This window comes from Saccopteryx bilineata, chromosome 4 (assembly GCF_036850765.1).
Source record: "Saccopteryx bilineata isolate mSacBil1 chromosome 4, mSacBil1_pri_phased_curated, whole genome shotgun sequence".
Classification (NCBI taxonomy): Eukaryota; Metazoa; Chordata; class Mammalia; order Chiroptera; family Emballonuridae; genus Saccopteryx; species Saccopteryx bilineata.
This window is the reverse complement of record NC_089493.1, coordinates 10,840,102-10,852,286: the sequence shown is the minus strand read 5'-3', so window position 1 is coordinate 10,852,286 and position 12,185 is coordinate 10,840,102. Positions and strand designations below refer to the sequence as shown.

Below are 12,185 nucleotides of genomic sequence, written 5' to 3'. Positions count from 1 at the left end.
TGGAACCCATGGGAAAAGACGCCATGAGACAAACTGAGAGAATGTTGCTGAGGCCATTCCCTTGTTATTTATCTGTGTATTGTTTTGGGGAGAGTGCCTTGTAGGTGAGTGTGAGGACAGAAGGGGGTCTGGCCAGGAGGTAGGTCCCCAGGGCATGGCCTGTCCCTAGTGGAGCTGAGTGACCTGGGCCCACTCCCCAGGAAACTGCCGGGCTGTTGGCTGGACGTATTCCTTCACTCTGTGGGCCTTATTGTGCATTTGTTTAAGACTTTAATGAGATAGTTTAATCTTTCTGCATTGAATTACTAAAGTGAAATCACATAAAACAGCAGATTCAAAGGGCACGGTTAAACATTTTAGGTGTTATGATTGCCCTTAATGTAGATCCTCTAACGCTGGGCCTCAGGAATGTTTAAAAAAACTTTCTTAGAGATATACCAACCATCTCCATTACCCTTCAGTGTTTTGCAACGTTTCTCTCTGTCTTTAGACTCTGTCTCCCCCCCGAGATCCTGGCGCTGGGAGAGCCATGCTTTGGAGGCTGGATTAGATCGGCAGTCGGGGACTGGCAGGGCTGCTGTGCTGTAACTCCGGGGGCGCCACTCACACCAGGGCCCACTCAGTCACACTTAGGGCCAGCAACGGCCCAAATCTTCTCAGATCCCGACAGTAGCCACCCTGAGCAACGAACCCCAGCTCAGCTAGGGGACAGTGTCCTGTATGTAATCTGTTTTGAAAGGCGAAACGAGATGGGAGTTACAGAAATGACACCGAGTGCTGCTGGAAGGGAGTTTGCTGTTTGGACCATTCACGACCCCACTGGAATACCTCTATTCATCCTTTAAAAACCCAACTTAGGGGGCATCTCCACGCCTCTCTTCTCCCATTGCGGACCAAGCTCACGCTGTTATGAGGAGCGCTGAGACACCCGCTGTAAACAGTAGGCACAACCTGTGTACACCGCGGAGCCCGGCAGATGGTGAGTGCTTACCCAGCGCCACGCCAGCTCCTATTGTTTCCACAGTCGCAGATAGAGGAGGATGGATGACAGAGGGTGGAGCAACATTTTAAAATGGAAAGAAAAACACCCGCTATGGGGGTGGGAGGGTGGGTGGAGGAGCCGGCCCCGAGCTCAGCTGGGGTCCCCACAGGGCTCAAAGGCAGTGGACACTCACCTTTTTATGGCTTTGTAACAAATGATGACAAGCACGGTGAGGAACACCAGGGAGGCGCAGCATACCGCGATGACAATCACCAGCCCTGACCACCAGGCCTCCTCAGCGGGGCACGAGGTAGAGTTGGGGGCTGGAAGAGACAGGAGCAGCCTGAGTCTCCCCTGGACGAGCTGGCCCCAGCTGCACCCAAGGTGGACAGTCACAGGTGACACCGAGGGTGGCCTCGCTGCCATCCATCTCCCATGGAGGCTCTGACCTGTCCGGCCCGCCCCACCCCCACTCGGGCAGCAGGTGACGTCATGGCTGGCCCCCAGCCAGGCCGCGTGCTCCCAGCAGGGGTTGAGCACCACACCCCGGCCATCCATCCTCCCTGGGCATGAGCTAACTGACAGCGGGGTCAGGTCTAATTTCCCATGAAAAATAACAGAACATCTCATTCTCTCAGTTGAGGCATTAAATCCGCTTCCTCTGAAGGTGGGGGGAGGGGAGCAGGGCTCATGGGGGACTCCGGGGGAGAGAGGAGAACAAGGGGGGTTCATCAACCTCGGTTCTTAAGCTCATTTCCCTCCTTGGATACCACCCGTGTGTGGGTGGGTACCTGCAGCGTCTCAGCTTGCGCAGGGTGCCCAAAGTTTAGGAAAGCCTGTCATTGGCAAAGCGTCTGCCACCAGGTGCTACAAGGCCTCCTCGTCATTATTCAATCCATGAGGTCCTTGGGGTGAACCTGCCCCCCCCCCCCGGGCACAGGCTGTGTGTCTACACCAGCAGAGGTGTAGACAAGGCTTGAAACAAGCTGGTTCACTCTTCCCTGAGCAAAGCAGCATTGAACCAAAAAGGCCTTGGAAACCCTGACACCTGGGAAGAAGCGCCAGGAACTGCAAAGGAAGTGTGTGTGTGTGTGTGTGTGTGTGTGTGTGTGTGTGTGTGTGAGAGAGAGAGAGAGAGAGAGAGAGAGGGAGAGAGAGAGAGAGAGAGAGAGAGACCAGAGGGAGAGAGAGAGGGAAGGGAGGGAGGGAGAAAGGGAAGGGAGGGAGAGAGGGAAGGGAGGGAGAGAGGGAAAGGAGGGAGAGAGGAAAGGGAGGGAGGGAGAGAGGGAAGGGAGGGAGAGGGAAGGGAGGGAGGGAGGGAGAGAGGGAAGGGAGGGAGAGAGAAGGGAGGGAGGGAGAGAGGGAAGGGAGGGAGGGAGAGAGGGAAGGGAGGGAGAGAGGGAAGGGAGGGAAGGAAGGGAGAGAGGGAAGGGAGGGAAATAGGGAAGGGAGGGAAATAGGGAAGGGAGGGAGAGAGGGAAGGGAGGGAAAGAGGGAAGGGAGGGAAATAGGGAAGGGAGGGAGAGAGGGAAGGGAGGGAGAGAGGGAAGGGAGGGAGAGAGGGGAAGGGAGGGTGAGTCTGAAGGAGAAAGAGAGGGAGTGTTGAGGAGAGAAGAGGATGGATGGATGGACAGACATACAGACACTACCTAGCAGCTTTGGGCAGGTCTTCAAAACATGAATATGTGCAAAACCATGCCTTAGGCTCTGCGCCCGCTTAATAATAGGCACCTTGAGGGGGACAGCAGTAAGTGGGGAGTGACTGATTTCCCAAAGGTCGCCAGGGATGGTTTCATTATTGCTGTTGTTATAATCAAGGCAGTTTACATATAGTGAGTGGCACCCACCTTATGTGTGCGGTCTGATCAGCTTCGATAAAGGGGCCCCAGTGTAAGCCGCATTTCCCTCCCGCCAGAGGGTAGCCCATCCCCCTGAAAGTTTCCCTGGGCCTCCTCCGGGGCTTCCTCCTCACCGACCTGCCCTGGAGGCACCGGTTCCTCCGCTTGCGGCACAAATGGAATGATGTGATGTGTTTGTGTCTTTATTTGGGAAGGTGGTTTTGAGATTCATCCACATTGTTGCATTTTTGGGGAGCTTCTTTCTGGGGAGTCGTTTGTTATTTGAATATAGCACAATCTGTTTATCCGTTTACCTGCTGGTGGACACCTCAGCAGTGTCCAGTTCTGACTTTTCTGAATGAAGCTGCTATAAACATTCACATACAAGTCTTGGCACAGACATGGTTTCATGTTTTTCCTGGATAAACATCCAGGGGTGGGCTCCCTGGGTCCGTGGTGTGTGCATGCTTAACTCTCTAAGGAGCCGCCACACTGCTGTTCACAAGGGCTCGGACTCTCCTCCTCCCGTTCGGAACAAGGGAAGGCGGAAAGAAGGAGGTAGTCACACGTTCCCAAATTTGTTGTCAAATTGGCATCATGGCAGCGAGATTCGCAGATCCAGGAAGCTTCCCAGGGAACAGGTGTTAAAACCCCGTTAACAAATACAAGGTGCCCAGGGATGGACCTCGGCTCTTCAGACCGAGCAGATTCGGAAATGCTTCCTGAGCAATGGCTGGCACAAGGCTGGCACCAGACCACATGGCTGCTCTCAGCCGGGGCGAGACCCGTTAGAAACCCCAACAGTAAAAAGATGTAGCATATAGAATTCAAAATAGGGATAAGCTCTAAAATAAGGGAAAAGGATCCAAAAACAGATTCTCATTTTCCCTACGATGAACCTCTTTGGTGCCTTTTGGGTCAGAACCACAAAACCCGTTCCCTAGTTCCCCATTTTGGGGTGTCCCTGTCTTGGCCGAGCCATCCCAGGGTGACTCAGGACAGAGCCCTGCAGTGGCAGTCACTGCTGGAGACTCAGAGTTACAACCACATTCACAGGCTGAACCCCGAAGAGTCTGCCTCCTTATTTTCACTGCAAAGGAAAACAACTTGGGTTTGTCATTCCACCCGACACTGTAACCCCTCCGGGCCGCAGCCCCAGGGACCCTCAGAGCTGCCAACGCCCACACCTCAGCCAACACGCCCACGCCTGGGAAAACACCCGCCATGTGGTCTCAGGCGGGGCGCATCCCCTCCAGCAGGCATTGGGAAACCGGGGTGGGGTGGGGTGGCTGTTCTTGGTGGCCACAATGAGTCCAACAAAGCGATGGATAGTGACAAGTGCCATGACCTGGATAGTCCCACACAAGGTAGAACTGTCCCTTGAAAAGTGCCATCAGGGTCCCTGTTGAGAAATTCCATCCACTCAACACAGACGGGTCCATGCTAAGCCTCACCTGGAACTCGACACTAAGTTTCAGCCGCCTCTTCTCTCTACATTCGCTCTCAGTGAGGTGGGATTTCTTTTTGTGGTTTTTTTTTTTTTTTGTATTTTTCTGAAGCTGGAAACGGGGAGAGACAGACAGACTCCCGCATGCGCCCGACCGGGATCCACCCGGCATGCCCACCAGGGGCGACGCTCTGCCTACCAGGGGGCGATGCTCTGCCCCTCCGGGGCGTCGCTCTGCCGCGACGCTCTGCCGCGACCAGAGCCACTCCAGCGCCTGAGGCAGAGGCCAAGGAGCCATCCCCAGCGCCCGGGCCATCTTTGCTCCAATGGAGCCTTGGCTGCGGGAGGGGAAGAGAGAGACAGAGAGGAAGGAGGGGGGGTGGAGAAGCAAATGGGCGCTTCTCCTATGTGCCCTGGCCGGGAATCGAACCCGGGTCCCCCGCACGCCAGGCCGACGCTCTACCGCTGAGCCAACCGGCCAGGGCCGAGGTGGGATTTCTTTTTTGCTTACTTTCCCCCACAATTGATACTAAAAGCAGGGGGCTTATCTGAGAGGGTACTTCTGCATAGGGTCGTCCTGGAATATTCGGTGGTGTACAGCTCGCCGCCTGTGTGTGAGAGAGAACTTACCCAAGGCACAGGGCTAACAGATATGAAAAGAGGGAGGAACTCTGTGAAACTTAGTCCTAGGCATAAGTCTTAGATTTTGCCCAGAAAACAGCTGTCACGTTCAAAGATTGCCTCCTTACTTAGCCTTGCTTGAGTCCCTTTATAGCAAGGATCAGGGGATGCGGGAGCTGAAAGAAGCTTCGGCCGGGTCATATCGGAGAAGGGAGTAGGTGCCGGCGTTTAGGATCAAGTTGCTTCCACGGGGGGCTGATCTCTGGGCTGCAGGCCAGGTCTGCCTCTGCCTGCACGCACTTCCCGCTGGGCACGGCCAGCGCTTCTTTCTAGATGTGCTAGGACAGCTTACCCCACGGGGACAGACTGATGGGTCATATTGTAGAAGACAGCATCATGAAGTTGCTCATTCATTCATTCGCTCAGCCATCCACCAAAAATGTACCGAGCATCCTCTGTGCCCGGCACCGTGCCGGGAGCTGGGGTGCAGAGATGAATTCGATGTAAACTGCTCTTACCAGGTCTGCTGCCGGCTGCCCGGGGCCCATTACAAGGCTGGCCGAGACCTAACTGCTGGCTCGAGGAGCCAGCAGTCTGCAAGGGGAGAGGAGACGTTCTCACGTGCAAGGTGAAGGCCATCTGCGGCTGAGGGGAGGGAGCCTAAGATGCTAAGGTCCGAAGTGGAGGGCGGTGCCTGTGAGGAGCAGGGGGTCAGTCAACAGGGACGGCTGGGCAGCCCAGTGTGAGGTCCGAGACTCGAGGCTGCCCAAGCTCGGCCTCCTCCCTCCCTTTCCCTTGCTCCCGGCCAAGATTCTGCCAACATGACAGAAAGGCAGGAGCTGTCATGACATCTCCGGGGTCACCACGCTCTGTCTCCTGGGACTCAGTGAGGCTTCGTCTGCTGTATGCATTAAACCCTCTGACGCCTGTGCAGAGGCGAGACTGGCACACAGAGCGATTTAGAACTACCGGGCGCAGTTTTGCTTTATCGGGGGAGTTGCTTTCTTTTCAACACCTCCCCCCCAAAAAAAGCATCATCAAAAGCTTCTATTTGGGACTTCTGCTTCCAGCAGAGATGAAATAACAGACCCTCACCACCTGAAATATCCAAAAAATATACCAAATATACAAATGAATGCTTTTCAGAACGGTGGACATCAAGGCAGCACAAGGCCATGGCCCCTCAGAGAGGAGAAGCAGGGGCGAGTTCTCGGGCCGCCCGGTGACCCCTGGAGAAGCAGCAGGGCCGCCCCGTCGGAAGTCTGGGAGGTGGAGCGGACCGTCCGGGAACAACCGAAACAGATAAGGTCTCTCCCTAAGGGAACTTCCAGAAGGTGGAGGAAGCCAACCGCACACAAGTAAGTCCACCAGCGACGCTATGAACACTCATCCCAGTTGGTGGTGGGAGACAAGAGGTCAAGAGATGGAAGAGAGGTCAAAGGCCCCCACATCTTGTGGACAAGTCTCTAGAAATAAGCATGAGTGTGACTGTGAGTGTGACTGTGAATGTGTGTGTGTGTGTGTGTGCGCGCGCGCGCAGCTGCAGATGTGGCCATCTGTGTGAACGGGTATCAGGGAGGCTGAGCAAACCAAGGAGATTTAGTGTGTGTGTGTGTGGGGGGGGGGTGCCTGTGGATTCACCAGCCTTCTAGTGTCATGGAGGAACCATGTGAGGTCAGGCAGGTCCCCAGACACACTCGGTGACAAACACCTTCCCTGCAATGCTCGTGGGCTTATTGTGACTATCAAATAAGAAGGTGGAGGGCAGTGGGGGCAGCAACGCCACGTGCTGGGCACTGACTCCGAGGCACCAGCCTGGTCCTGATGGTGCAGAGAGCCCAGTCACACTCCTGTAAGTGGGGAGATGGGGGCCCCACAGCCCGGCGCCCGTCAGGATCTGAACCCACGTGTGCCTTGTGACAGTACTCACAGCCAACTCAACACATATTCCCAGAGGACCCGGGGACCTGCGGCTCCTGTCTCCTTATCAGGGCCCGCTGCACACAGGGGGGCCTGACTGACAGGAAGGGACACAGTCAGGAACGCCTGAATCGAAGGAACAACAAATAGGGTGGAAACAACCTCAGTTTTGCTAGAGAGCTTTCCACTGTTCTTAGAAGAAGGGAGTGATGGCCGTGTTCTTTGTTTTCACATCACTTATCCGTTGTGAGATGGAAGCTGTAGGTCTGTGCACGGCTTGACCCCGGCCGGCCGTGTGCGTGGCCACCTTCAGAGGCCAGTGCGTGCACGGGTGGCTTCCTGTCCCTTGAGCACAGCCCGAGCGCCAGGCCCTGCTGGTGACCCCGCAGTGTGCTACGGGTCGCTGGGGCATTGCTACCCCTCTCTCACTTTCACAGTCTTGAGTGACGCTGGCCCAGGATGCCTGACCGGATTCCCTGACTGGTCTCCAGGGGCCGAGCGGACGGTGCACTCAATCCGTCGGGTGAGGAGGTGCCACCCAGTTGTCCACTCTGCTTCCTGCTCCTCGAGCCCAGCTCCCCGCCCATCAGACAGATCACGGCCCCTGCCCAGTCAGCCAGCGTGGGCTTGTCGAGGGCCCCTGAGCTGTGGAGACCAGTCTTCTTCAAGGGGACGATGTATGTCACCACACTTCCCAAACCACAGAGCACACACCTGAACTTTACTGTGGGAAACTGAAGTCCCGTCCTCACCCTGACTGTGTTGCAGACACTGGGCTGGGCACCGGGGCCAGACGTGAGGGGCTCACACAGCCCCTCTCCAGGGGACAGTCTTATGGCACAGTGTATGGGGTCCCTTTCAGTTCCACTCCCTCCAGCCCACTTGACGGGTCTTGAGGACACTGTCCAGTACGTCCGGGGACTCGAGCACAGGGGACTGAGCACGGGCTGCGAGCTGACCAGGTGCCAGAGGGTAGGGAGGGCATTTCCGAGCGTGTCTGCTCTTGCCACGTCTCGGCCAGCTCACCTAGAACACCTGTGGTTTTATCCGGCTCACGAGGGCAGCGAGGGACCCAGGAGCTTTGCTGAATCACCTCTGGGGGCAGAAGCTCTTTCACAGGCCCTTTGGGCAAAAGAGGACTCAGGGGCTCAGAGAAGGGGAGGGAGGGGAGACCCCGGGCCTCATCTCTCTCAGCTCTGCTTTGCGCACTGCCTCCAAGGACCAGGGGGACGTGGGGTCTCAGAGGCTCCCTCATGGGGCTGAGTGCCCCCTGTCATTGCCTCGGTGTCCCCAGCCCTGGAGCCCACAGCCTCCTCCCTCTCGTCCCACTCCCACACAGGGCCCATTGTCTCCCAACACAAGGGCCCAGTCAGGCCCACTGCTGTCCATTCACGGGCACGGGGCACCCTCGAGGAGGCCCGTGCCAGGGTGTCCACCCTCCCGTGTGCACCAGCTCGGGTGTGGGACTGCTCACTGCTTCCTGGCCCAAAGGGGCCGGTGTGGCTGGGCTTTAAAAATCACAAACACGGGCCCAGAATGACATTTTACGCAGACCTCTGGAATGAGCCCCTACTTTCTGGACAGAAAGAAGTCTTTTCCTTTGGAAGTGCTCTGGTGAAAACAGTGAGCTCTGTGGCATAGCTTAGGGCGAGGGGCTCCACCCCTCTCTGCCCCGGGAAATCTGGCTCATGCTTTGGGTGCCACAGAGACCTCCCTCTTTCATAAGTCTTCCTGATGCTTCCTCCGACCAGAGTTCCCCCAGCAGGAACTCCCGGGCTGCCTGTAAAGACAGTAGCCTCGGCCGTCTTCACAGCCGCCTGGCCCATGCAGGTTCGCATCGGATTCGGACAGATGGTAATGAAACAATGGAGCCAAGAACTGGTGGGCCATCATCTTTAATCCTAGCTTGCACCCGGCGGGCAAGTAATACACACAGTGGGAAAACACTTCCCTTTCCATTCAGGGCTCCCAAAGCCACTGACTTATCCGAGTTTCCTAGAATCAAAGGTTTCTACCTCACCAGCCTTATTCACTTCTGTTCCTCATCTCCTTCTCTCTGCACAAACTCTGCACAAACTAGCCTCTCCCTCAGCACTCCGACATCTTGGCTGCTTCTCCTCTCCTCTATGTGGGCTTTCTCTGCTCTCCTCTCTAATGCTAATCTCAGGAACCGAGAGAGAGAGCAAGCTCCCAGTCTGCCCCACTTTATAGTGTAGAAATCAAAACCTTTAATCCAATATACAAACAAGGAAGTCTCTGATACAAAGTCACTTAGGGTGGGAAAGGCTTAGTCTTAAAACTAAGCCTTAGGCTATAACAACCTGGCCAATTTACAGCCTGTCCCCCACACCCAATGCCAACAATAAGCGAGCAAACCTCTATATCATATTTACAAACTTATTTGACCCACAGTGCCCAATAAGGGTAGGAGTAGGGCACGAATTCCCTGCCCACACTGAACAGAACACCAGAGCTCTAGGGGTGTGGGGAGAGGTGCCTGCCTTTTCCAGAAGCAAGGGGCACCGCCTCTCCACTCTGCAGGAGGGAAGCAGGTTGAGGACCCTGCAGCCTAAATGGGGATCCCTGGCCTTCAGCCGGGACTGGTGGATGAGCAGCATAACCGGGAGGCAGGGCTGTGTGCTTGGCCGGCTTTTGGGGTCATTTCTGTATTGCCCGCTACCTGTCCACAGTCCTCCTGGAAGTCTGACTGCCTCCCAGATGCGGCCCAGGAGGCCCTTCCTGCTTGTCAGCAAGGCTGCAGGGCTGTAGCTGAGCATCTCATCTGCTGTGGATGAAAACTGTTGGTCCGTGGAGGTGCATAAGCCTTGGCCAGTCTCTGGTAAAGGGTTCTGCCAGAAGACAGACCTAAGTGTGCCAGCGAGACTGTCTCAGCGCTCCAGGGGGGCCCACACTGCAAGGCCAACCAGGATGCACAGCTCGCTGGCTTGACAGGGAGAGCAGCCCGGGCCCCTGGTCCTGCCCTCCTGCTGTGCCAGCGGGACCCAACATCCCTCTGGCCTCCACCTCCTCTCAGCAACTATCCCCTGTGTGGCGTTCCTCAGACACCCAGCCCTGTGCTGGAGGCACCCATCGGCATGTCCTCCGCTCCCCGGCTAGGTCACCAGAGGCCAAATCCTGTGGCCGTGCCCTCTGAGCCCTCTCCACCTGCCCTTCCTCTCTGCCCCCTCCCCCACGGCAGGCCTGCACTGGCTCCTACCCCGTCATCACGGCCACCCGCCCCTCCTCCCTGGGGTACCTCCCCGAGTTCAGCACAGCGGCTTTGAATCAGAAGGACCCGGAGTTAAATTCCAGATTCTGGCCCTGGGAAAATCATTTACTCTTTTAGACTGAATCTCAGTTCCTTCCACTGTAAACTGGGAAAAAGCAACGGGACCTCCCCCACAGGTTGATGCAGGACTGAATGGGATGCCCAATCAGGGAGCTTGCACGCAGCAGCCACCCGGCCCCCTTGCTGTGTACCAGTCGCCCTGAGCATCGGGGAAGCCTTGTGGAGGCAGTGAAATTTAGGCTGAGCCCTACGGGGCAGGGGGGCACCCTGTGGGAAGGTCCCATCTGGACTGACAAGGACCAGGGGCATGGGCAGCTGTTGTCGCAAGCTTCTCCGTTCCCCTGGCTGCTGCCTGGGACCTCCCTGCTGAAGGCCTCGGGGTCCTTCCATCTGTGACTCCCAGCCTGATGCCTGAGCTCCACGGGACACTCACTCCTCTGGTTTATTTATTTCTGTCCGGCGTCCCGGGCACAGAGCCCAGCGCGGTGGTAGTGTGGCTGCTTATCTATCGCCAAGGACACTGTTCTCAGGCTTGGCTCCTAAGAGGGGTATTTAAAGAAAAACACCCTAATACATTATTAATAATTGTCTCCATCATTTCTGTGCCTAAATAGGAAAGGAAATTCATGAATTGGGTTTAAGACTCTAGGGCAGGGGCAGCCACGGCTTTTCCCGGTGCGGGAGAGCTCTGGGTAGAGGCCGGGGCAGAAGGCAAGACCAGCAGGCTGCTGCCTGGCATCATGAATTCTGCTTTTGGTGGTGACTGCAGGACACGTCCCCCTTGTTCGCTGCCCAAACGGCCCTCTTGGTGAGGCTCCTGAAGGCCAGGACTTGTTACTCCGCAACACTGCTCTCTCCTAGTGGCTACAGTGGTCCAGTCTCTGTTCCCTGCCCCAGGGGACACGCCCCAGATCTGCCAGCCTTCTGTTCCCCCCAGGACGCACTGCTGCGCAGAAGGTCCGAGCTCGCCAGCTTTAGAACAGTAGTGCTGTTGAGAAGTGAAAAAGGACACCACTTCGGGACACCCCCGTTGCCCTGACTGCTCATCATTCCAGTCCTGATCCCTCCTCTCACTCAACGTATATCTGTTAAGAGCCCACTATGTGCCATGTGCTGTGCCAGGTTCCAGGGATATGACAATTGACAAAACAGACAAGGACCGTGTCCTCAGTATGCTTACAGTCTGCTGGGAACGGGCTAGTTCAGGAAAGCATGCTAGGATTCCTGCCTCATCGAGACACTAAACTACACGTGCTTTAGGTACAAGACGGGCCACTGTAAAACAAAGAGCAACAACGTCCTGAGGGCGGGGAGCCAACAGGAGTGACTGAGAACAGTGAGCTTATCTTTGTTTGCGAGAGGCTCATGGACAGGAAAAGGCTCTTGATGATAAGTGCCCAGCAGAGCCCCAGCACTTAGCTGACAGTTGGTAGATGTTGGATCTCCCCTTCCGGTGGACACTTCACAGATGACAGGGCCTCATGAATGCCCAGTCAGGCAGAAGCTACTCCGTTTAAACATCTGTTATCATTTTGAGGAGGGGTTCAGGATCAACTCAGACCAGTGGTTGACAAACTCTGACCCACGGGCCGAATCTGGCCCACCACCTCTTTTTGTAAATAAAGTTTTATTGGAACACATGGAACAGAGACACAACCATGTGTTTCAATATTGCCATGGATGCATTCTGACTAGAGGAAGTGTGTGTGGGGGGGGGGGGGGAGAAAGAGAGAGAGAGAGAGAGAGAGAGATCAATTTGTTGTTTCACTTATTTATGCACTCATTGATTGATTCTTCTATGTGCCCTGCCCAGGGATCCAACCTGCAACTTTGATGTATTGGAACAACGCTGTAACCAATTGAGCTACCTGGCCGATGCAGTAAAATATTTACTTTCTTGCCTTTTACAGAAGTTTGTCTACCTCTACCTAATGAGTGTGGTCTTCACCTGAGATTCTTAGATAAACTTAAGGGAGTAGTCAGAGGGTACTCTGAAACTATACCCCAAATTTTTACTTTGCAAGTAAACATTCCACTCTTTCCATTTTATTTTTAGAATAGCTCTTTACTCCAAAAGTCACACCAATG

At 55.5% G+C, this 12,185-nt stretch overlaps 1 protein-coding gene across 3 annotated transcripts in view; it reads right to left on the bottom strand.

Annotated features, from left to right (window-relative positions):
• The window catches only part of PRIMA1 (proline rich membrane anchor 1), a 56,040-nt gene that overhangs the window by 8,490 nt on the left and 35,365 nt on the right, over window positions 1-12,185 (bottom strand). For all 3 annotated transcript variants that reach the window (XM_066276639.1, XM_066276640.1, XM_066276641.1), the window contains exon 4: window positions 1,176-1,305. In XM_066276639.1, the coding sequence (XP_066132736.1) occupies window positions 1,176-1,305 (130 nt within the window). The remainder of the gene's footprint in view (window positions 1-1,175; window positions 1,306-12,185) is intronic.